At 37.7% G+C, this 26,954-nt stretch overlaps 2 protein-coding genes across 2 annotated transcripts; both read left to right on the forward strand.

Annotated features, from left to right (window-relative positions):
* The first annotated feature begins 5,509 nt into the window (after positions 1 to 5,509).
* LOC131440188 (myosin regulatory light chain 2) lies at positions 5,510 to 7,946 on the forward strand. The gene is made up of 3 exons (XM_058611251.1): positions 5,510 to 5,669; positions 6,789 to 7,004; positions 7,077 to 7,946. The coding sequence occupies exons 1-3, from the start codon at positions 5,667 to 5,669 to the stop codon at positions 7,488 to 7,490; spliced, it is 633 nt and encodes a 210-aa protein (XP_058467234.1). The 5' UTR covers positions 5,510 to 5,666; the 3' UTR covers positions 7,491 to 7,946.
* A 9,351-nt stretch (positions 7,947 to 17,297) lies between these two features.
* LOC131440189 (uncharacterized) lies at positions 17,298 to 26,661 on the forward strand. The gene is made up of 7 exons (XM_058611252.1): positions 17,298 to 17,478; positions 20,317 to 20,730; positions 20,931 to 21,465; positions 21,523 to 22,929; positions 22,995 to 23,166; positions 25,240 to 25,845; positions 25,909 to 26,661. Exons 2-7 carry the CDS (start codon positions 20,676 to 20,678, stop codon positions 26,587 to 26,589), a joined length of 3,456 nt encoding a protein of 1,151 aa, XP_058467235.1. The 5' UTR covers positions 17,298 to 17,478; positions 20,317 to 20,675; the 3' UTR covers positions 26,590 to 26,661.
* Positions 26,662 to 26,954: the final 293 nt, after the last annotated feature.

The following is a 26,954-nucleotide window of genomic DNA, read 5'->3' on the forward strand; positions in this document are numbered from 1 at the left end:
AATGTCTGTGTGTGTGTGTATGTGTGTGTGTCTGTATGTGTGTTGTCAACTAAGAGGTCGAGATCTAAGAGATGGCTGGACCGATTTTGATCAAACTAGTCGCAAATGAAAGGTCTCCCCGTCACCCAAAACGCTATTGAATGGTTTTGAGATCGGATGTTTACTTTTTGAGTTATTCGAAGTTTTATGTCAAAATTTTCAGTTTTTTGACAGTATCTGTCACAATTGACCTTGAAAACAGAATATGTGTTCAGACTTAGATTCCGTACGATAATACCTATTCAACAAGCCATAGATTGTTAAAATCCGTCCATTTTTAACGGAGATATCGAAATTTTTGTGTAAACGACTTTTCCCCCTATTCCAGCAGTAGGAGTTTTGAGCGCTGTATGACAAAGTAATGCTTGGGAGCAACGGAAAACACGATTTTTTATTCTGTTACATACAATTGTTTCTAAGTACCAAAAAGACTGTGTACAGCATCCTTTTTCATGACAATTTGCCTCGGACCGATTTTAGCACGGCTCGTTTTTGGCAACATAATCGTTCGAATATGACATATATAAACCAGATGATGGCAGATTTTTGTAAAATTATATTGTTTTAAACTACTTACAGCAATAAATGCTGGAAGAACATAACATCCATATACCATTCGAATCAGTTCGTCGAGATCAGCAAATGCGTGTGTGACAAATAATTTCACTCAATTTTCTCTGAAAATTTCTTTTCTACAAATTCAGATTCATACGAAAATTCGTATGCTCCCAAACAAAGTTCCTGAATTATGTTTGGTTCCGACCTCTGGTTCCGGAACTACAGGATGATATATGAAACGAAATCAAAATTGTGTAACTCATTCTTCTCGTAGATGGCTGAACCGATCTAAGATTCAAATGAAAACTAAGAATCATCTAAGATGCAAATGAAAAGTTTCAAGATTCCTTAAAACATCTTGCTCTTTAGTCAGATCCAACTTCCGGTTTCGGGGATACAGGGTGATTAGTATAAAAATGTCTATTCCACCTAAATTAATTAGGTTTATCGGGTTAGCAGATTTGGATAGTCGATAAAAAAAAATTAACTTTTCAGTTTTAGTGGTATTCAGTTGTCGATTCAGAAGGCACCTAAAAATTTAATTCGTGCTATGATTTCTCAAAGATGTCTTCACTGATTTTCAAATATTTTGAAACAAATGAAAACTATACAGCTATTCAGGTGAATTTATCTGACTTCGGCCATACCGATTTTAGAATTCCGGTTCCAGTATAAAATCGTTTCTCAAAGCTCAATCGTTTTCTCAAAAAAGCCTAATCAAATTTCAGAAACAAAAATTCAAATTGAATTAAACTTATATACAAAATTAATTAGTTTTATATATACATACAAAAATTAATGAATTTTATCCAATTAAGCTTCAAAGTTGTCCTCAAAACTGTAATTTAATCGTCATATGGCCATACGAATCGGTTTGGGTTATGCTGGTTCCTGAATACCGGCTCTGGAAGTACCCTAAATTACAGTAAACTCTAAAGTGGAACTTACATATCATGGCATGTTTAATCGATTATCACACTTCTAGATTTAAATTCGATTGTATTTGCAGTTTCGACATTACATAGTAATGAGTGATTACAATCTCAAATTGTCGCTTAAAACGACGGTCATTAAAATAATGTAATGAAAACTTAAACACCGAAGAATATTCATGCAAAAAACACATGCTGATTGATAAAAAAAGGTATCATCTCACTGCTAGGTGGATTAATCACGTTTTTTTACACCTATCGAAGACAACACGTTAAGAAAACGATGGGCGGGTAATGTCAGAGACATAACTGGACGACGTAAATACGAAAAAACTGACATGCATAATTCACATTTCCAAAAATCCAACAAATATCGATAATCGTTTTCATAAGTTGATTGGTTGTTAGCCTGGATTCTGCACCTGAAACAGATTTTCAACCTGAATTCTGGAACTGAATGCTGCACTGATTCTAGAACTGAATTTTGTACATATATACTGAACCTGGAGTTAGACCGACTTAAATGACGTGCTTATAGAGTACTAAACTGAACTCAGTCAACAGCGTAGGCTCTAATGTTCGGTTCGAATTTTTACCAATTAGGTAAATCGAGAATGTAATATTGCTCCCTATATTGAAACCATTGTCCGAGTATGAGAAAAGTAAACCCTTGTCATGAGTTTTCCTCTGTGATACTAGTTGATACCAAACATGTTAGAAAATCATAAATTTTGAGTTATTTGTGGATATCTCATACTACTGATAATTTTCTTATAAAGAAGCCTTTACATGGCCCTACAAGAAATAGTCCAAATGAGTTAAATCACACGATCTAGGCGATCGATTGACATGCCCAAAACGTGGGATAAACTGTTCACCGAAGACGACTCGCAAATTGGTAATTAACTCGCGTGCCGTGTAAAATTCGGCACCGTTTTGCTGAAACCACATGTCAGGCATGTCCAATTCTACCATTTAAAAAAATTCATCGCAGTAGCGCTCACTATTCACAGTAACGCCCATCGTCGCCTTTGAAGGAGTACGGCCCGATGATGCCATTGGCCCATAATCCACACCAAACAGTGACTTTTTTGGGATGCATTGGTAGCTCTTGTAATGCTTCTGGCTGGTCTTCACTCCAGATGCGGAAATTTTGCTTGTTTAAGGAAATTTAGCTTCGTCGATGAACATAATTTTTCGATAACAAAGTGAATCTTCATCTAACTTTGTCAGCGCCCATTTGCGTCCGTTGTTCGTTCGTAAGTCGATTTATGATTAAATTATAGGCCAAATTGAACAAGTTTGACAACGACACAAGACACGATTCTCACGTGATCTGTTAAAAACAGTGTTTCCAAAAAGATACCAGCAAAAACATCATCCTTTACTAACATAATAATTTTAATCGCTCATTTGAGGTTGTTTAAGGCAATGTTTGAAGTTAGACGTGTTTTCGATCTTGAAAAATGTTATATTTCATTTTTAATACTTTTGAAATATCTTATCACATGGGCTGAAAAGTTCCGGGCCTAACACATAGATGGTGCTAGTTTTATTCGGTTACATTTTTTCAGTTAGTACTAACCTTTAAAAGGCAGCTGTGAAAATTTCATGACGCTACTTTTGTTATTTTTAGAACAATGTATGGAAAATAATTTCGTGTTTTAGTTTTACACCGCTTTTTAATGGGAAAAATACCGTTCAAGCGAAGCAATCGCTTCAAAAGTATTATGGAGACTCCGCTTCATCAGAAATAGCAATAAAACGATGGTTTGCTGACTTCAAACGTGGTCATACAGACACCGATGATGCAAAACGCAGTGGACGTCCAAATGAGGCGGTAACACCAGAAAATATTTAAAAAATCCACAAATTCGTTTTGAATGATCATATTCAAATTATTTAGCATTAGAGTCACAAGAAACATTAATCGACTGGTGGATTGAGGTCATTGCAGTTTCAACTGGTAATATTCCTTAGCGACAAGTTTTATTTCATTGTTTATTAAAAGCATCAACAAATGTACATCTGTCAAACTATTTATTGGACTATTTACGATTTTATGTAATAGTTTATTTTTATAGTCAAAATCAACAACGTTTCGAATAAAGCACGAGGTTTTGAAAACCAAGGCGTCGATTAATACAAAATATGAGTGAGAAGAAAAAATACTAAGCACAAAACAACCAAAAAAATAGCACACAGTTAAAAAATCCGTGCAAGTTGTAGCCGATGGCGGATCTCATCCGCATTATCAAAATGAATTCATTATGATTGAAGTTTACTTAATAATTATTTCGTTGGTAGAAATTTGTCGTTGTAACGGTCAATTTGAAAAATATTTGTTTCTGGCTTGTGGCTTCTCGAAGGGGTTCAATCGATGCGAATGACAGTTTCGCTATCTTTGCGACATTTTGTCGCTATCTCATTGCATCGCAATTTTTTCTAGCCGACAGTGGAAGTTACAATACAATAATGATGCCGAAATGATATAATATTGTCGACAGATTACTAAGCTTTCAATACGATTACATTTGATCTAGGATTTCTGTACGAATGTTCACGGTAGGGCAATTTTTTTTAAATTCGTGAAATTCTGGACCGATTTTACAAACTTAGATTCAAATAAAAAATCCCGTGATCCCACATTCTGCTAGTAAATTTTATTTGGACCAAACTTCCGGTTCTGAAATTACAGAGTGAAATGTGTTAAAAGTTTCAAACAGTCTTTAAACATTTGCATTAAAAAAAATGGACTAAGGACTAGGAGAAATGGAAAAAAACTAAGACAGATAATTGCTTTTGATAAATTTCCCATGGAAGGTAATTATTTAAGCTTACTAACCGGAACATGGCCATGGCGGACAAAAACATGCGTGTAGGCATGTTTTTGTGTTCTTTCTTCGTTTTATTTATCATTTCCTTCTCAGTTTTCGCGACGAAATTGTTGAAGTAGATCTTATGTTTCAGGTTGGCCCAGAAATTCTCGATGGGATGCTACTGGAGGATGTTGGTCGCTCCATCTCCTCCAACGATCGCTTCGAGTAGTGGGCTGATGCCAGATCCGGCCAGAACACTGCGTCTTTGCCCTTATGGTATTTCTTGATGAACGAATTTCCGGGAGGCATTTCGTGCTATAATTTTCCCTGTTCACGGTCAGCCCAGAGTTGTCAAATTTTGTCTGCTGACTGGGTTACTATGATTGATACTGCATGGCTAGTTTTGTCAATGCAGATAAAGCCATGAAAAATCGCCAATTTTTGTCCATTTTTTTTAATAAAAACATTAGAGTGATGATGTAGAAAATCGTAAAAACTAAACTCAAATCCTTTAATAGCGTAAGTTATGTTAGTTGCTGGCTACACAAACTTTCTTACTTTTATTCAAGAGTCAATGAGAAGACTTGAAGAACTTTAAAGAAATATAAGAATTTCAATTGTTTCCAATTGAATAATGCAATATCACGGTGTTCCAATATTTTAAGCTTAGTATTTAAATTAATTTTCAATCATATTAATGATACTTTTATTACTTCATGATCGATTCCAAAAAGAAAATCTCGTTTAGGCATTGAAATATATATATTTAAGGCAATTTCAGAAAAATGCATTTCATTTTCAGTAAGAAAATATTTTACATCAGCAATCAACGTCCCACTGTGCGGCATTAGCTCACAACCAAATACATTGTGCGTAGCATCAATTTTTAAGAAAATCCCGCACAACGTAAGACGTTCAGATCGTCACCCGATTTTCCCACCCACCTGAACATGTGTGTTGTCTTCCGTCCTCTCAGGACTCCGTTCAAATCGACAATCCCCTTCGTGCTTCTCTAGAATAAGTATGCCGAATCTACGCTGTGGGTGACTAATTTTAGACCCTTTTGCTTTGCTGCCTACCAGCTCAGTGTCGGCGAATGTTGGCGCGTAACAAGAAAAAATATAAAAAGAATTTTGGGGCCCCCGACTTGATCTAAAAAAGGCAAGTGTGCGAACGAACGGTTCGAGTCGATCGTTGTGAGAGTGTCCCGAGCGCTAAACCGGGCAGCTGTACTTATCAACGGGTCCGCACCACGGCATTCAGTTGCTCTGAGGCTTCAGTCAAGTCAAGTCGCTCTAGTTAAGAACACCCAAGCATCATGGTAAGTTCCCTTTGGGTGGTGGGTGGTGCCAGCAGTTGTGCCACTTTGGTGAAATCGTTTTGGTTTTGGATTCCGGATCTATTAGACGGTATCATTGAACATCTTCCCTGAGGATTATTGTGCGTGATTGAATGGTTCTCCGAACAGGTGCCTGCAGGTGAACGGATCTGCTTTCGGAATTATGTAACGCTATAAGTGAAATGGAATTTAAGTTATGTGCCAAATAAGTAGTGTAAATGTACAGGAATTGTGCGAAAAGTTCATTCACTACTAGTAGATATATGATGAAGGAATCAATGAAAAAATATTATAACTTCAATGAATACAAAAACTACACAATGAATACGACATCAGTATAAAGCATGCATTAAACTGGTGAATTGGGATTTTCCTCGCAACAAAGATTGTCATTTGAGTTACGCTACTGGTAGAAAGTTATCCTTAGTAACGGATAAACGGATTTGAATCACCGAGAAAGCCCAATCAATTATCAAATCTAAGAATAACTTCCTAAATCCAATTATCAAATTTAAGAATAACTTGCTAAATTTCTACTTCATTCGTGTAGGAGATTTCATTGCTATAGAAGAAATAGTCAGAACGAGTAACGATATAAAAATTATGCTATCTTTATGATGGAAAGAATTCGTTTAGACAGCTTATCGTTTTCCAAACTTGCATAGTTCATAATGTAATTAGCTAGAAACAGTTTGATCGTGAAGGCCATCCAGCTCCCAATTTTCCAAATACTCCTTCACAATTTAGATCGAAATCTGGTCCATCAGCTAAACAGTGTAGGAAAATTCTCCGACTTGCACATTTCCAAAAATAGATCTTGTTTGCCCAATTCTCGGCGATGTAGTGCACGAGGTGGTGGTTATGTAAAAACGACCTACACGCACAACGACGGTAGGCACAGGTCGTGAAAATTGTGTCTCTAAAAATAGGACGACGGTGATCGTGTTGGTAGAATACAATATCTCGAACAAATTCATCTTAGCGTGAAATGAGGAAGATCTTCAATGATGCAAGATGGAATCTTAAACAGCCGACGACGACGCCAGCCGGTTGATATTTTTTGTCTAATATGTATCTTTTTGAACTTCAATTACAAAATAGTCTGAGAAGAAGGAAAAGAAGACCAAGAAGAAGGCCTCCTCCAAGGAAGAAACTCCTGCTGATACCCCAGCGGCAGAGACCCCGGCGGCACCAACTCCCTCGGACTCCGGCTCGCAGCGAGGATCCACCCGCGGCTCGTCTTCCCGCAAAGCCAAGAAAGCCCCATCCTCCGTCTTCGTCCTCTTCTCCCAGAAGCAGATTGCCGAATTCAAGGAGGTACGTTTTCCGGATTCAATCGTTCAAATTGGACAATCGGACTAATCAACAATTCGTTTATCCCCTTTTCAGGCTTTCCAGCTTATGGATAACGACAAAGATGGTGTGATTGGCAAGAGCGATCTCCGCTCGACCTTCGATGCTCTGGGCAAACTGTGTTCGGATAAGGAATTAGACGAAATGCTTGGCGAAGCTCCGGGCCCACTCAACTTCACCCAGCTGCTGACACTGTTCGCCAACCGCATGTCCGGTGGTGGTTCGGACGACGACGATGTCGTCATCAATGCCTTCAAAGCCTTCGACATGAATGGCAAGATCGATGGTGACCGATTCCGTTACGCTCTGACTCACTGGGGAAGCGACAAATTCTCCGAGGACGAGGTTGACGATGCCTTCGACCAGATGATCATCGACGATAAGGGCTTCATCGACACTGCCGCCCTGATCTCCATGCTCACCGGCACTGAAGAGGAAGCGGAAGAATAAATCTCTCACCCTTTTCTGTGGTGTGATACACTGGAATACCAAAAGCTTCTATTTATTTTAAACTTTTACTTGTAATCAACATCTACAAAAAAAATAACAAGCAGTGACAACAACAAGAACAACAACAACAACAACAATACGAAGAACATCTTCATGTAATCACAATTCCATTTGCTTACATCATCTGATTCTAAATTATTACTTTTATTTTCTATGATAAGACATGAATTTTAAGCTGTAAGGAGAATAACGTTATATAAAAAATAAACAAAATAAACACAAAAAAAATTGCAAAACGTTCATGCAGGAGAAAACAAGCTTTTACTAGGTACCACCGGTCTTTCCTTTCCTCGCGGTGTCAGCAATGCAGTCAGAATGGATGAAACCTCTAACAGAACTATTAGGAATGTGTAGAATTGGAAATACGGCAAAATAAATGTTTTCGTTGAAATAGCACTTATGCGGGTAGATTTGAATTATTTTTTACTGATTAACGGTTCGAAATCTTGCAAGTATTTTCTTAAAACAAAAAATTAACAACTTTGATTTTACATCGCTTTTGACTCATTAGTGCGTAGCAGTTTATGTTGAACTGCTAGCGCGACCTGACGGCTCAACATAAACCACTAGGCAGACGTGAAGCAAATACAAATATTAATACGGAGTGCTTCGACAAATTATCGAGGACACATTTTACGATACGTGGTACACTGTCTAGGTAAATTGCCAGAGTGACAGCGTACTTTAAAAAAATTTATATACAACTGGCAACGCTTAAAAAAATACCTGAAAGCAGTATTTCCATGGACACTGTTGATTGTTTTGTAATATTGCCAAAAAAAATCTGCGGCAGGTGTACATTATTGTATATTTTAAATTGATAATCTGTTTTCAGACATTCAGGAGCTATGGACAAAAGACACGAAAATGCGTTATTGGAATCCATGGTAAAAGTTTTGTGATGCCGCACGGGTTAACCCTAAACCGCATCTATAATCTGCGTTAGTTCAAATTCCCCGTATGAGATTCGCAGAACGGAGTAATGACATCCAGGATCACTAGAACTGGCCGCTAAACAGGAAAATGTACTACATCAAAACAGCTACCATCAACGCGAACCGTTCTAATTTTATACAATAATCTGTCCAGTTGAGCACAACAACCTTATCATAGTTACTTCAAAATGAGAATCGTTTCAGCATCTCCAAACTAAGTGAGAATTAATTAAGTTTTCAGAATGCTATCACTAAATATTGAGCCGATTACAAATAATTGAGAGATTGGATATGCTTAAAACAGTTCATATTCCCTACCCAAATGCTTAGGGTGATGAGCTTACTCCCACTATCACTACATCTACGCTACACAGAAATGAACAAAATCTTATATTCAACAATAGAATTCGCAAAACGTGTAATCATGTAATCAATACTCTACGTCAACTTAAGGTCTATCCGCACAAGGCCGATCCGAGCTCTCCGGTACCACCTTCTTTCCTGCTTTGACTACGGCTGAACTGCATATACAGCTGTGTGAATGTGCTGCTCAGCCATAGCCGAAGCAGAAAAAGGTCGGTGCCGGAGAGCTCGGATCGGTTGAATCGGTTTAGTGCGAGTCGGCCTCAAATCTCCGAAATCTATGCGTAGCTTTATCATAAAAAGGTTTCGATTCAATAATTGTGGATATGGATTGCCAACACCAAGTGTAAAACTTCTTTTATTGTGTGATGTGATTATATACGAAGTCTAAAAATGCTATTCCATCTGAAAACAAATTCAAATAGAAACGTTCATTCATATCGGCAATTTTAATTCTCGGTTGATTTTTCATTAGGGCGTAAAAGCAAGTGACAGTTTCTCTTTAATCACTCTCTCTTTCGATTATTGTGATGTGATTAAAAACATTTTCTTTGATATCACTATTCAGTTTGAAAGTCGAAAGTTTCGGGTATCATTTCATGCAAAAAGTTGAGTGATAAACGTGGAAACTACTTGGTAATTAAGGATCAAGAGTAAACCAGGTTTGCTTGTGTTAGATTTTAGTGTATTACGACTGTTTATGTTGTAGATGTGCATTTGACTTATTTCCAATACACATACAAAATACACTTGATATTTCAATGAGTAGTATTGATATCGATGAAGATCGATATTCGATTATACTTCACGCGAACTTCGAGAAAGTATTAAGATATGAGAAAGGATTAAAGTGCGAACTTTGAGAAAAGGTTAAATTGGTATATACTATGTCGTTTTTCTATACTGTTGCACGAGTTGTTAATAAAAATATACAAAATTATTTGTTTTTCTTTTAATTTTTAATGGAAATTTGATCTTGAATTACTTTTTTCACAAGAAATTCATTGAAAATTTTTTTTATTTTAGGTTCAATGTGATTTCTGAAGTATGATTCATCTCTTCTAATTTCTTTGGAAATATAATCACTAACATTGCTTGCATTGATAAATACAATCAAAGCGTTTGGAACGTCGCATATGTGCATAGATGTTTGGGATTCCACAATCATGATTTCATCGTTACGTATTTGGCATCCAAGTTTATTGTTGGGCTTTTTCACAAACTCTGAAATTTTATCTGTTTTCATGTTAAAATCTATAATTTCGGCTGTTTGAAATGTATTGAGATGTGTTTGGAAAAAATAAAAATGAAAACTGATAGAGGGAACAATTAATTTATGTTTATTTGCAATTGATATTTCAGTTATCATGACTGGCTTACCTTTCATTCATTATCTTGAACCAATTCGAATGTTTACATTGAAGGCCTCTCTCTTATTCAATTGTAAGAAATATTTTATTTTAAGAGATGAACTGACTATGGTTAAACTGAGAAACGAATGAAAGACGGGATGATGACCATTCGGTGCGACTGCGAAGGGTGTGTGTTAGAATAGGAAGTTTACTGCAGTAGAGCGCTCGTCAGTGTGTGCACACATTCGAGTTCAATTGAATTGAATGAAGTTTTACAGCACTGACAGTTTTGATCCAAATATGAATGAATTTTTCCCTTTTCGCTTTGACGCTGTAAATGACGGTTCCGGATTAATTTCAATAACAGTCTAAGAGACAGTAACACCTTCCATTTGTACTAGTTGGTGAAAATCGGTACAGTCGTCTCTGAGAAAATGAAGTGAGTTCCGTTTTTGAATTTTTGACCATTATTTCCGGTACTTCCAGAACTAGTAACTGGGAACAGATCAAGCCGAAATCAGTTCGTTTAACCAGCAATAAACATAAGGTACAAGTTGAAAGAATATTGAATTGGTTGTTATGAATTTTTTTCATCCCCCAAATTATTACAAGATTTTCATCCCAATGCAAAGCTAATTCCAGATATTGCATTCCTTTTGTTTTTCTTTTTCAACAGACTTCGCAATCGATTCTAAGCGTACAGAATCATTGCATGACTAGTACTACGATCCTATTGACACTAAGAATCCTTCCAGGTCGGGACTCGAACATACGACAACTGGCTTGTAAGATCATCGCCCTATGCATTGAACCGCCATCGGATATTTTTCACACAACCAAGTTTACGAAACACTGTGTTGAGAGAATATAGCCTAATGAGTTAGAGTCGAATAATTGAAACCAGTCACGTACCCAGAAGGGGGGGCCGAGAGGCCCTGGCCCCTCCCGAAATCAAAATCAGATATATTATTATTTAGAAGGTCTCAGACATGTGTTACAAAAATAACAAGACAGTAAACCTAAAGAAATGTAATACAATAACAGTTCCAGGGGAAAAGTTTAAAGTGTCTGTTAAATACACCCGTAAAAGGCACACCGAGAATTAGGTACATCAGCAATCTTCAGTAACATTTTATCTTTGGGCCCCTCCCTAAACGAAATCCTAGGTACGGGCCTGATTGAAACTAGTTGTTTTTTACAGGTCTATATAATTCACAAAATGTGAATTCGACTGAGCTCGATGAGATCGGAAGGTGTCTGCGTTTGCATCTTTCATAGATTTTTCTAGGCGCTAAATTTTCTCGGAGATAGTAAAATCTATTTCAACAAGCTTAGGTTTATTCGTCGACTACTATTGGGTCATTGTTCAAATTCGAAGATGAAATTGCTGCCACTGTTCCGGAGAAGATGTAATGGTATAAGCGACATAGCAAACAAAACGAATCAGTGTCGGTGGCAAAGTAAAAAAATCCACCTAGTGGTGTAATGATGCCTTTCTCATATCTCACATATTCTCATCTATTCTTTGATTCTTTAAAAACAAAAAGGTTTGTCCTACAGAGGGACAGTACTCAGGTCGGTTAGACCATCTCTGAGGAAACGAAATGCGGTACTTCCGAAGCCGGAGACTGGGAACCCGTATAATCGAAGTTGGTTCAAGAAAAGTTATTGGGATCCATTTTTTAGTCTATGGCTACAATCTTCGGTCATTCATCAAACACCCAAGAACAAGGAAAGCCAAATTAATGTTTGGCCTTCTACTGACAATGACTACCGATTGGAATGATTTTGAGGCAAGTTTAAAAATTATTTTTTTTTTATTTTGCTACCGCAATCAGAAACCGAGAACCAGCATAGCTGGAATCGGGTTTGGTTGTCTATTGACAATGGCTACCGATTGGAATAGTTTTGAGGGAAGTTAAAAAATTTTTTTTACGTGTTCTGTTTCGCCGCTTCAAGTGACGGTATCCAATTTTTAACACTCTTCACCATATAATTCCGGAACTGGAAGTCGTATTCGGATGAAATTTGACAGTTTAGTAATGGGATTATGATACCTTTCATTTCAATCTAAGTTTGTTGAAATCGGTCACGCCATCTCTGAGAAAAGTGAGGAAGTTATTTGAAAAAAGAATGATTTCACTAATCATCCTGTAACTCCGGAACCGAAAGTCGGCTCAAAATAAAATTCAGGAATTTTGTATAGGACAACTGTACCTTTCATTTGAATCCAAGTTTGTAAGAATCGGTTCAGTTCACTTACACATCGATTAACAAGTTTATCTAGTCTTTTTGCCTTTCTCATATAGAAAGGTTATGCAATCACTGTGCAAACCGACTTCTGAGCCGAGGCCCGGAGGGCGAGTTTCATATATCATTCGACTCAATTCGTCGAGTACGCAAATTGTCTGTATGTGTGTATATGTGTGCACTTTTGCACTCACTTTTCTGGGAGATGGCTGAACCGATGAACTTAGATTCAAATGAAAGGTCTTGTAATCCTACACAAAGTTCCTGAATTTTATTCGAATCCGACTACCGGTTCCGGAAATACAGGGTAATATGTGCAAAAAAATGGATCTGACCACCCGTAACCAGGCTTCCCAAATGTACCGCCGCGCGACATTATTATTGAGGCTGTCTTGCTACTCTTTCAATGACAGCCTTGTGATAGGTTTCATCACGACAGCCCTTAGACAAATAGTTCTGTACAGCCAACGTTGCCGTCATTCACTTCGTTCGACAGTTCATTCCATCACAAGACATTTTGTCATGGTCCACGACAGCCGAAGAAGCATGAAGTTCTCGCTGTTGCGACAGTAAACTTCGGGTATCAGTCACTGCGTTGTTTCTGTCGAGAGCAAAATATTACTCTCCCTTGACCAGGTCTGCGACAGTAGCCGGTGCGGTTCAAATTTGTTGCTCTTGGTTTGCTATGAAGATTCGAGGCAAGCATGTGGGTTTTAGTTTTGCCTTTGGTGATTGCTTTGCGCAGCGGTTGATCATTGCGCATAGCAATCACCGTTGGTAGGGCATTGATAACAATATAATTGATAATTAATAATATACGAAACTACTAATACGAAACGGATTTAAGAGCGGACTTTGGTTTAAAAGAATAGTTAATTTTTATATTTTGGTCGATCTTCTATGAATCGATCGATCAATGAAATTCTATAGAAAGAAAAGTTTGTTCTCAAGAAATTATATTCATAATTAAAGAGCTGAGACAGTTCGGCGTGCTCGTTTCAGGCAGTTTACGTTCGGTTTGTGGGCTGTAACATTCATAGTGTAGGCGCGTACTGATGTGCGTGGAGCATTATTTCCATCCTCTTTATCTCTTCGTTCAGAATATCAAAGGCGCGATCGTTTCTTATACAAGAGTGTATAAGTCAATTGAATTAGATTTTTGATGTAAGCGATGAATGAATGTTTGTAGCAAAAGATATATTCAAATCAAAGATTCTGTATTCGATACTAGTTAGCGTGATTCTGAATAGCATTCAACTTTGCGGTCGACTTGTAAGTCTACGCGGGACTATTGCATGGTCAGTGTTGCAATACTACGGGCACTAAAAATCTTTCCAAGTCAGAACTGAAGCATACAAAATCTGGCTCGTTAAGTTCGTTATATGTACATTGAACCACCAATCGAATAAAAACCTTGAGTGCAAAATTGGGAGTCGGAATTAGCAATACAAAAATCATTTAGAAACTTATTTGCAGGTATCGTACAACAAAGCTTTGAATGCAAAAACTGAATGAAAAATTCCGGTTCTTCCAAAAAACATGTTTCCAAGCGTGGAATGCAGCATGGTTGCCCGTAACAGATTCGAATGTTTATTTCGTTTTATTTAGAAAAAAGTTTTAGTTCACCAAGTTATTTAATAATGTCTTTCTTGAGTAATATGGTCTCAAGCTTTCCAGACATATCAAGTTATCTTCTATATATGAATAGTATAGTGTTTCTATTAACCTGGAATATATTCCAAAATACATATGTGCTGATAATCTGGAATTCATTTTCTTCCAGTTATGCATTGAATTATCTTATCTCTAGAAACGGCATATTAACTATTATATTATTTTGGTCATAGCTACCAGAAGTTCGCGACTTTTACACACGTTAAAACTGTCACTTTACATTGTAAAATTTAAAACTCGGTTGAAGCGCATCTTTCATCAAGTAGAAGCTTGTGTTCAGTATATTTTGAATTCTTTAGCTTAATGTCGTTGTTTATCACAAAACTTGATATAAAAGTAACTGAGGCCCAAATTTATAGCTGCAGTTAAAAGGACAATTTCATGTAAACTTTGAGAAGTATCGTAATCATTTCCTCTATGTGCTTTTACGCTCAATCCAATTTTGGAAATGTAGATGTTGCAATCACCAGCCGCACGCAGAAGAAGATGCGGTGCCTTGAAATTTCAAACAGCACATCCAGTTTCTATGCGCTTGCTACAATTCTCGTACACATTTTTGGTTCTCTGTTTCAGTCGGCTCTCACGCCCTCACATTTCGATGCACTATAGATTCATCGTATTGAAGTTCATTGCCGGTTCTGGTTGGGAAATTTGGGGATAAGTACGATTACCTATAAAGTACACTTATATTTCCAGAAATGGTAAGTAACAAAAACTACCTAAACATGAATTCAAGCTCAATTTAGTTTTGAAGAATCTTATATCTGCCATTGGAATTATAAAAATTTCAAAGTGTCTATACATAGATTTTGATTTTGTCATAAAAAAAGGTTTTGAAATTACTTGAAAATTCGACTAGTGAAAGTTGACATTCGACTAAGATAAGTTAAGCAATTCCTCCGTGTGTATGCATGTGTATTGTATGTGTCAAACAACGTCACTCAATTTCTCAGGCATGACTGCACCTATTTTCCCAAATCAGGCTGAAATAAAAAGGCTGCATAGGTTACTATTGAATTTAATTCGGATCCGACTTCCGCAGTTACAAATCTAAGAATGTCGAAAATTTTCCACTCTAATTGGCTAAGTAGCTTGTATCCGCATTTAAAAAAATCAAACGTTTGGAACTTTAAATATTGTAAATGAATAGTGAAACATTCTGAGAGTCGAATTCATTGCATATATTTAACAGTTTTCTTTCTGAAAAGAAATTATGTTAAAAAAAATGAAAAATGATATATTGTAGGTGTGATTCCCCGGTGAACGACCACAATTAAGTTTGAAAGCGGGAATAAATATAATAATAATAATAATAATAATAATAATAATAATAATAATAATAATAATAATAATAATAATAATAATAATAATAATAATAATAATAATAATAATAATAATAATAATAATAATAATAATAATAATAATAATAATAATAATAATAATAATAATAATAATAATAATAATAATACTCAGTACGTTGAATAGTAGCCATGTGATCATTGAGTTTGCTATGTCCAGTCAGAGCTCTGACCAGAATACTGCAATGATGCTTGGAAAAATACAGTAGACACTTTGACATTTTCAGATTTAAATCTGGTAGAAATGCTTTTGTCTGAGCGCAAGTTTGCAAGCTGCGCCAGTAGCTGGCATGTTTGGATGCAGCCCAAGAACGAATCTTGTGCTTTATCCAACTAGTTGAAAGTGGTAAAGCTGGTTCAGGACCAACAAAATCATTCATTTCACCAGCTCTAGCCAACTCATCAAATAATAATAATAATTATTATATTGTGGCTGTCATTTCCGACCCTAAAAAAATCATTGGTTTAGTTATCCTAGGAGAAACAGAAAAATCAAAACGTCGTTATACAGAATAAGGGTGCATAAGATATTTTCGGAGTATTATCAATGAATGCTAGTGTATCTGTTTCTTTAGGAATAAGAAGGAAGCACTAAGGATGAATACTTCAGTAATTCAGATATATGAGCCGTTACACAAAACTCTGTGTTTATCTTTTAATATTCGTTGGTTATTAAAATTCATTGTCGACAGTATATATAAATCTAAAACAATTTCTTTATTTCACAATGGTAATGTAATGAAACCCTAAAATTTCCTGCAAAGGTAATCCCAACAACGCAATCGTAAGAACTAGTACCATTTCATTGAGGCAGCCGAAATAGTGCGAGCGCACTATGAACCACAGCTCGTCTCCAGAAACAGCCGGTTTATTGCTTCAAGAGACATTGATGAGACAGCCGGCTTGCGACAGCCCTTCGTAACAGTAATTCCCTAAAAATCAAAGGATGTCTTCGATTTTCTAAGGCTGTCCCCGTAACATTTTATGCGAATGAGCGAACAGAAAGAAACAGGATACAAACAGCCCGTTCGGTTTGACTACTCTCCGGATAGAATACTCTCATCAAACTGGTGAGTAGAAACTGTCTCAGTGACAGCATTCATTTAGGCATGCGAGCGCTGTTGCCATTACAGTTCGGCATATGCTTGCACACATATTGTAGACTGGGCTTTCGACTTTGCGCTCCGACAGTTCATGCTATCTCGTGGCGGATGTCATTGAAAAGCAGTACTGCTGGGAAGTAACAAACAAGCAAACCAATTCGGTTGTAGTCGTATAAGTGATGTAACCAACAAATCGCACTTTTTTGTTCTGCTCAGTTCAACTGTATTATTGCTGATACTTTAGATTCCGGAAAAGTTAGCGAAGAAGCAGTATATATATCGGAGCAGGGTTTTTTAATTATTCAAAATTCTCTGAATGCATTTGTGCCTAAAATTAACTCAAATTAGTATAAAATTTTTAATGAAATTGTTTGAATGACAAAAGAATGTGAAATCCTCGTGGCATACAATTTATAGATTTTCACCAGTGTAAAAATCTTTAAATTCTCGGTTGATTTTTCAATAGGGCGTATAAGCAAGTGACAGTTTCTCTTTAATCACTCTCTCTTTCGATTATTGTGATGTGATTGAAAAGATTTTCTTTGATATCATTATTCTGTTTGAAAGTTGAAAGTTTCGGGTATCATTTCATGCAAAGAGTTGAGTGATAAACGTGGAAACCGCTTGGTAATTAATAGAAGAAAAAGTAAACAAAGAGAAACTGTCACTTGCTTATTCGCCCTAATGAAAAATAAACCGAGAATTGTATCCTACGAGGATTTCACGCGTTTTTTTTTTAGAACGGCCAATAGGCCACCTATCAACTTCCACTTTCGAAAGAAATTGCAAGCGAGCTATGAAAGACAGAGTATTAAATTTAACACCAGACGAAAAAGAAAAATCAAAAACTATCTACTGCGCATATATATTTATATATATCCGCTTATTTCCAGGTAGGGGAGTTAAGGAGCACTAAAAACAATTATATTTAGCCGTGATGTTTTCTTTGGGTGTTTGCGCTTATTTTGTTTGTTAAATTAAAATGAACATCAACAAACCCCTTTCACAAACATTAGTTTTTGTGATATTAATTTCATACAATAATAAAGAAAAATCATTCCTTTTTTTGATTACTGATAACTCGGTAATTCATAATTCCATCCTCATAACTTTTTCTGAGCTGACAGCAAAATTCTTGCTGATAAGTTCGGCAATAATTGACAGTTACCAATTTTGGATTGCCGAGATTCTCAGTAATTTTACATTTTGCCGAAACGATTACCGAGCACTTCACTGTGCAAATTTCGGCATTTTTTGCCGAGATTCAACAAGAAAATTTAAGTGTGTATGCGATCGGACTGTAGTCGCTTTGCAACGTGAACTCGATGCGCGACTCCGTGCGATCTGTCAAATTTCGCATCGCTTCACTTCACGTCGCGTGTCGCTTTCTCTCTGGCTTCACCCTTACACTTCCGTTCTGTTCAAAGATCTAAATTGAAAAACCTGTTTTAATCCACCTTGAGGTGTAATGATGCCTTGCTCATATCAATCATACTATCATATAAAATACTGTGGTATTCTTCAAAATAATTTTCTTCGATTCTTAAAAGAATAACCAAAATCGGATTGTTTGACCGTCTACTGATAAAAACTATTAATTGTTTCAGTGATGGTATAAAATTTTTAACACACTTTACCTTATATTTCGGGATCCAGAAGTCGGATTCAAATTTGTGCACTTATTTTCACAATTTTTTGCACATTTTATCCCATAATTACGGAACCGGAAGTCGGATCCAAATAACATTCAGGAATTTTCTATGGGACCACAAGACCTTTCATTAGAATATAAGTTTGTGAAAATCGGTTCAGCCATCTCCGAGAAAAGTTAGTGCAAAAAAACGTTACATACACACATACACACACAGAGACATTTTGCGTACTCGACGAACTGAGTCGAATGGTATATGACACTTGGCCCTCCGGGCCTCGGTTCAAAAGTCGGTTTTCACAGTGATTGCATAACCTTTCTATATGAGAAAGGCAAAAAGGGGAGTTCAATATAAAATTTATTCGACGAGAAACTGTCATTTGATAATCGAACTTGATCAATGGCCTAACAATAGCTTTCAAACAGGCTTGGACTTGTTAAAATCGGTTCAGCCATCTCCGAGAAACTTGCGCGGCAAAAAAAACCACACGTTTCGTCGGTTACGTCATTTCTACCATCATATCTCTGGAACCAAAAGTCATAGCCATTTCGTCTTCGAACTTGATCAATGGCCTGACAGCAGCTTTCAAACGAGCCTAAATTGGTTAAAATCGGTTCAGCCATCTCTGAGAAAAATGAGCGGTAAAAATATCTTCGAAAAAACACACACACACACACACACACACACACACACACACACACACACACACACACACACACACACACACACACAGACAGACAGACACATTTTCCGATCTCGTCGAACTGAGTCGAATGATATAAAACACTATGGGTCTCCGAGGCTCCGTTCAAAAGTCGGTTTCTCCAGCAATTCTAATACCTTTCCATAGAGAAAGGCAAAAATGACGAGCTAGTTTACGTATCGCTTACTTTGATTTAACATATAGTTCAAAATCTACACACAAAAAAATTCATTGCTGAATGTATAATTACTGAGAATTTCGACAATCCTGAACTGTCAATTATTGCCGAGCTTGTCAGCAGTAGGGATGTCGGAAATTTTTGATTACTCGATTATTTAGTAATCGAGTAAAATTTTGAAACTAATCGATTGAAATTTATTCGATTAGCTGGGTTATTATTCGATTACTCGATTATTCATTCGATTATTGCTATGGGATTTTCTTAATTATTCGATTAGCTCAATAATCGAATATTAGTTTTAAGTTAATCGATTAAATATTACTCGATTATCTGGGTTATTAATCGATTACTCGATTAATCGATCGATAATACGACATCCCTAGTCAGCAGCAATTTTGCTGTTAGCTCGGCAAAAGCAATTGGGATCGAATCATGGATTACCGAGTCATCAGTAATCGAGTGTAGAAAGGATTTTGCTTTATTATTGCACGAAAAACTTATCACGAAAGCTAAGTTTGGGGAAAGAGTGTATTTTATTATTGATTACTTACCTGGAAATAAACAAATATTCAAAAGTATATATAAAAGGAACATTTTGATTCCACTTAGCTTTTCACGTAATACTGAAATCTCTTTCATTCGCCAAATTCGTAAATATTTTTCAGCTCCAAATTTCAGTAAAAGCTAACACACTGTTCGAAATCTCGGCAAACGGATTTGCTGATTTCGGTATATTTGTTGTTTACGGACAAGTTCAGCAACATATTATGCCAAACTTCGGCAATAAAATGCGCTTTACCGAGATATCAGAACTTTACAATAACGACATTTGGCAATGAGCATGTGAATTACTGAACAATCAGTAAAATTCCGTGTTGCCGATCCAATTCGGCATTTAATTATGCCGAACTCGAGAATCGGTTTTAATTGTGTTCATGGACACTAGCTTATGCTATTTCCAGAGCTATATCTTTCCTACTGTACCATCTTTCATCAAATCCCTCGAAACGCGGAAACTACATATCAAAGGCGATTATTATAAGTAAATAAAATTCTTTCTTCTTGTATTAATCGCTTTCGAGATATTTGGATATTAAAATAAATTTTTGTTGAATCGCGCAGCATGTCTAACATTCTTTATTCACCGGTCAATATAATCTCACATACGGTACATATTCTTGTTTGTATGTATTAGTTTCACCTGTGTCGATCACGAATAAAGTTCCAAAACAACGGTGAGAAGCCATGTGATTCGTTTTGCCGGATTGAAGTATCAAAACAGAACCGAAAGAGCAAAGACTGGAAAATTTCAGAAAGAAAGAGAATGTTTTTGTCTTTACCTGACCAGAGCTTGATCAATGTTCGTTAGTTTACGGTGAGCGGCAGAGGCAGTTGGACGTGAGATTTCGCGATCGGTCGAACATTCCTCAAGCGATCACCAGAGGAAGATTACTCATGCTGTCAAGGGAACAAGAGTAGTCATACATTGTCGTAAACAATGTTGTTATTATAAAATGTGGTAATTCCTCGACTGTTGATCGATTGTTTTATATAATGGTTACCACAATAAAATCAATTTGCTTGTTTGTCCTGTCGCTGGTTGTCCATGGTGAGTAACAGTGATTGCATGGTCAATTAATTTCTACTTCGTTTCTCTTTTTTTTGTTCGTGCCACGTCAAATCTGAGGAATTTCCGGGCTGGAATGTTTTTCTACACTGAATCATTGAAATTGATGTATTATTTCTGCTTCATATTGATAAATTTTGATAAAAATAAACTCAGTTAATAAAGAAAGACTTTTATTCCAGCGGAGGCGGTAAATTTGGTAGCCTACATTTCACAACATGGACTGCATGGTGAGATTTCCTTCTCACAGTACACCGAACGACAGGTTCAAATAGCAACCGATTTGGAAACCACACTCCAATATCCAGATCAAGCGTGGAGTTGGGGTGTGTATCAACTACCGGTTGATTACACGATCGTCGATCCCAAAGACAGATGTGATCTGAAGGCGTTGGGCGAGCAACTGTGGTCGTTCGACGATGACCTAGGCTTTTTGACACTCCCAGGTAATGAATCTTCAACGTGGCTGAACGACATCCGGTTGACAGGAGAAAAGGGACTGTGGGGCAAATCGTTGGTGCTGTTTGATCCGAATAGTAATTTCAGAATTTGCGCAACTGTCACAACCAGAGATGGCTCACAAGATCACATTGCTGAGGCAAGGTTCAATGGTCCCGTCACCGGTTCCATATATTTCCGTTGGTTAGCATCGAAGGAGACTCATCATTCCGATACACTGATTTACTCGAACCTGTTTCATATTCGTGAACAATCCAGGTAATTTTGTTTGAAGCATGTAATGTGCCATGTTGATTAGATTGCTTTGGTTTTCAGGAAACTGAATAATCCAGATTACACAGAACACGCTTGGAAAATTTACGTAACAGATATTTTCGAAAACGATAATGCCGCTGTCGAAGATAATTGCAATAAACTTCAACTAGTGTTCGATCCACAGGTACGTGGAACTGGAAAAGCTGTTGGTGACATCGATGCTCGATTAGGCAATTTAAAGATAACGACAGATTCGCAAAAGTTCAAATATCCCCAATTGTTCAACGATAAAGAGTTTGTCGTTCTGCCAAGTGACTTGTACGGTCCTTCGCGAAAACTGTACGTTGTAATTTTCGATCCAGTCCATCCGGATACGTTCCTATCATGTGCTAAGCTCAGACATTTGAAATCTAAATCAGCCAGAGCATTGGTCAATGGAGGTGGAATAAAAGGCGAGATCCGTTTTGTACAGAGATCACGTTTCGAGCCAACTTGGATTAATGGCTCTTTTTCGGCTGTAACCGATGAGCCCCAGGACAACGAGAATTACGCCAAAGATGTTGCAGCTTTTAAAATAAATGAGCTACCGTTGAGATCATACTCGGCACACTTAGACAGTTTCTGCTTGAGTTCAGGACAAACATTGAATCCCACCAATATCCAGGAGAGAGACATACCTCCACCCGGATTTGGAACGCAAGATCAATACCCGATCGGAGATTTGAGCGGTAAACTTACCAACCGCAATAAACGTGAAAACCACAAAATGTTTCTTCCTGGTATAAGCGCTGAGCTCAGCGGATTCTACTGGGATACGTTTCTTCCTCTACAGGGTAGAAGTAGTATCGTTTTCCGAGGTTTTAATGTTCTTCGTTATAATCGTACGAACCCTTCCAATATAACACAGGTGCCCTGGGCTTGTGGTTCGGTTGCTTTATATGAGATCAGCAGACCATATCAAATTCCGATTGTTACGGCACAGGTCCTATTCCGGTATCCAATAGTGGGGCGAATTTTATTCCGACAAGTAAAAGATGAGTATTGGGGAGATACATCTATAGTAATAGAGTACTTAATCCATGCCGATGGTTCACAAGTGAACAACACGGCAATACATCGCTGGGCAGTAACTAATGATCCTCCCGGGAAGGATTTCTATGATTGGCAGAATAGGTGTGTTAGCACCGGAGTCATCTTTAATCCGCAGAAAGCATCTTTCGGTGCACAAACATGGGAATCAAAGTGCACATTGTACTCACAGGAACTATGTCGAATAGGAGATCTATCCAATAGACTAGGAACGCTAGATATAGCCGGCAACAAAGCAGAAAGTCAACGCATCAGCCGCAGAATGTTTGTCGATCAGAATCTTCCTTTGAGCGGTCCATCGAGTATAATTGGTCGATCAATTGTAATTTACGATGATCATGGTCCACAGGCGAGAGGCGAACGTTTGGCATGTTCCATGTAAGTATGATGCTGATCTATGCAAATGGGAGCAATGGTTAGAATTTTTTTTCTCAATATTTTAGAATAGGCGGCTATCATCGGAGAAAAGTGGTCGCTAGGGATTGGTACTCAAATGGTGATCCATTCACAATCAAAGGCAAACTGGAGATGATACAGCAATCCGAGTACGATCTTACGAATGCAGAGGTGGACTTTAAAGGATTGGTGGCTAACAGTGGTTATCATGTGCATATTGTGAGTATACTATCCTATTGATTTGTACTAATTGTACGGCTGATCATCACAGGTAAGGTTGTCACCTGTACGTGTCGTGCCTAGAAGCAGTTTTCGGGCCGCAGTACGACTGTTAAAGATTCTTATTGTTTCATTCGCAATACCAGAACCGTTCGTGCCGTAGTAGGAACGTCGTATAGAGCGTCAAAGAAAAGCACTGCTACGGAGAGCTCAATCTTATCGTTGAACACATGTGCTATTATTAATGCGCGTTGCATTTGTTTTGTATCGAGACCTATTAGTAACCCGCCACTTTCATTCAACGCAATTTTATGATGATCGTTCTACGGCAACCGATGAAGAGCGAAGCGAACAAATCTGCATTGTATCGACTCAATTCTATGAACACCGTTCAGGTAGCATGGGTTCCAAACAACCGAGCAATTTTAAACTGGATTTGCATATGCGCACTTCTACAAAGCACGTAGCCATCCTTAGGAATTCTAGGGTCCGTAAAGCTTTTGCTACAATCTAACTGGTGTGTTGTTTGAATGTTAATTATTCATAGAAACCAAAGTATTAAAAATATAAACTGAGAGAGGGGACAATTAATTTATGTTTATTTTGTATTTGATATTTCAGTTATTATGACTGGTTTATCTTTCATCCATTATCTTGAACCAAATCGAATGTTTATATGAACCTCATTTGAAGGCCTCTTACTTATCCAATTGTAAGAAATATTTTATTTCAAGAGATGAACTGAATGCTACCCGTTCTGTACGCCAGCGAAGATTGTGTTTTAGAATGTGAAGTTTACTGTAGTAGAGAAATCGTCAATGTATGCCACATTCGCTTTCATTTGAATTTAATGAAGTTTTACAGCGCTGAGCTGCAGTTCGGTATGAGAGAGAGAGAACGCGGAACAATATAAAGTCGTTCAGTCAACGAAGTTCCAGATAGAAGTTTGAGCGTTTTCGCTGAATGAAGAATGGCAGAATAAGACGCGCAAGTTCTCTGAGAAGGTCTATCGATTCCACAAAGGCTTCGCACCGCAAGCTGAACTGTTCGAGGGAAGTCTTCTCATAGACCTAGGCTTGGCCTGGACAGGTTAAAGCAGTTCTTCAACGAAAATGTAGTGTACCGTTATGGCTTTGAAGCCCAACTTGGAGCACCCACTGCACTAGATCAGGTGACTGGAGAAGCTCATAAAGTATGGAAGACATCAGTTAGCTAGAGCGCTTCACTTAGTGCATTCTAAGTTCTGGGAGAGTAAAAATTACCGGAGGAATAGATGGACAATGTCGTACGTCTGCAACTACCGGGGCATTACAATTCCAAATGCGGTCTACAAAAACCTATACCAAATACTCTGCTGGCGGTTGTCACCTCACGTGAAAAGGGTCGTGGTCCCATATCAAACGTTTGCTAGTGATGTAGACAACACTGATTAGATCAGTTGTCCTCTACGGCCACGAACTTAGGCGATGGACTCCTGGAGTATTCGAACGAATTGTGCTATAAATTGGAATACTGACTGTTTGGCGAACTGACCATGGAAAATTCGGAAGGTTCAGGTGAGTCTGGTCACGTTGCACGAGGATTTCTCGCCAGCCTGCTTCTTGACCGCATCCAAGCCGTGCGGTGGTACAAACAGAAGAGCGGGAGTACTGCGCGTATGATTGGGATATCTAGTCCTAGGAAAATTTAAGCCTAGGAGACAGACAGAATCTTTTCTCTCCAAATAACTGGGCGAGGAATACATTCAAAGTGGTAATCCTAATCAAGGGTCACATACCTATTTTACTTACATAAGCTTTTAGGCTTGAATTTAAATTTAAAATTATGTTATTTTGTACATTGAAAATTCTCCAGAAATCTGAATGGAAAAATTTGATATTCGTTAAATCATTATGAAAAAATCTACCTTCATACCAAAAATTCACAAAACATGTTAAAATTCTGCTAGACTATTTATCATTTTTCTGAGGATTGAATATACATCCAGTCTAGAAATCATGACTTTAGTTCGTTACCGTTATTTGTCATAAAACTAATCAACAAGCCATAACTCGTTTTCCATTATGATTCCAGGCACCGGTCGAAGGCGATTTGGAGTTTCCGTGTGAAGATTCCTCCGTGTATGGCCACTGGAATCCACGCAACGTCGATCCAAAGCAATCCCCTGCTCCAGCAATGGGTAGTACAGATCAGTACGAGATTGGTGATCTAAGTGGAAAGTTCGGTACACTGGATGGAGTTTCTATGTACGAACAGTCGTACAACGATTCCCGGTTGCCACTGTTTGGCTACGAAAGCATCATCGGTCGATCGATCGTCATTCATAAGAAGGAAAGAAATCGCAGATGGGCTTGCAGTACACTGGAACGTGGGTACAGTCCCAGTGAAGCAAGAGAAATACGAGCTATCGCGTCGTTCCATCATCCGGTTGGGTTCGCATACGGTTACATCCGGATGACCCAGTTGATCGGGAATGATGGTAGCCAAAGTGATACAATTATCGAGGTGAAGTTGAGATACCCTGGAAAACATGACCGCAACATGACCTTCAATCACAACTGGCAAATTTGGGTAAACCCTGTCGGTGTGGATGCCACAGTAAAGCAAGTTGAAACCCGATGCGTTGCTGCCGGTTACGTGTGGAATCCTTACTACACCCAATTAGCGGATCCACTGAATGTGAGTTTCAATGGTAGATGGTGTTAGTAGTACAAGATTTCATTTTATCCTATAATTTTTCAGCAAGATCTCTATCGTCAAGAGTGTGGCCCTGATAATCCGTTACGGTGCTATGTCGGAGACGTATCAGCTCGATTAGGTACCATCAACATCGGAGAGCGCCGAATGGTTTTCACCGATAGCAACTTTCCACTTGAAGGTACGGTAAGTGCCTTAGGCCGAGCTATAGTCATTTTTGGACCCGAGAAGTCACCGGATCGATTCGCTTGTGCAAAGATTGAACCCGATCACGATATTGTGAAATACATTAACCTCAAGAAACCACCACGTTTCGTGGTAGCGCAGTTCCTGGAAGAAATTCGCACTGTCATGGGACTACCCGAGTGGATGTTGGCAATCGATTCACGAAGCACGAAATCGCTTCATAACGATGCCTGCGTCCAAATGATCGTGCACTTCAAAGGTCCTAGTGCACATCAGATCGAGCAGGACTTTTCCAAGCTGCTAGCGATCGGTCGACTCGATCAGCCAAGTATCTATATTCCGGGATACGTGAATCCGAAACGCAAGAAGACACTTTCTTACCGAACATGCGGAGTTCGTGATCCTACTGATAAAAACAGTAAAGATTTCTTTAGTGGAACTGGTTCAACGAAGAACTCATTTGACCTGACGGTTATAGCATTCATAGTGTATGCACTGACAACGTTACTCAATTATTCAGTATGTGATATAAGAGATTAGCTGAATTCCTAGAATTCTGTAACTTTGTTGAAACAAAATAAAAGAAATAAAAAGATGTTAACCGTCGAATCATTGACCGAGTTTTTTTACCATGTTTGCTAATCCCTACAAAAATATATATGACTTTAGTTGATTATTGGGTAACTTGAAATGCACAATTATTTCCGTATAGTTTTCTTTTCAGAAAAGGCATCATTTTCACACATTTCATACGTACACGCAGAGAAATCGAGCATGTTTAAAATAACAAAACAATTAGTAGATTTTTAAATTTGATTTATATTCATTTCAAGCTAGAATATGATTGTTACAAACCAGTTTCTCCCTTCAATAAAAACAATGATCTCTGTTTGATTTGAATCAAA

The sequence above is a fragment of the Malaya genurostris genome, chromosome 1, assembly GCF_030247185.1.
Source record: "Malaya genurostris strain Urasoe2022 chromosome 1, Malgen_1.1, whole genome shotgun sequence".
In the NCBI taxonomy this organism is placed as follows: Eukaryota; Metazoa; Arthropoda; class Insecta; order Diptera; family Culicidae; genus Malaya; species Malaya genurostris.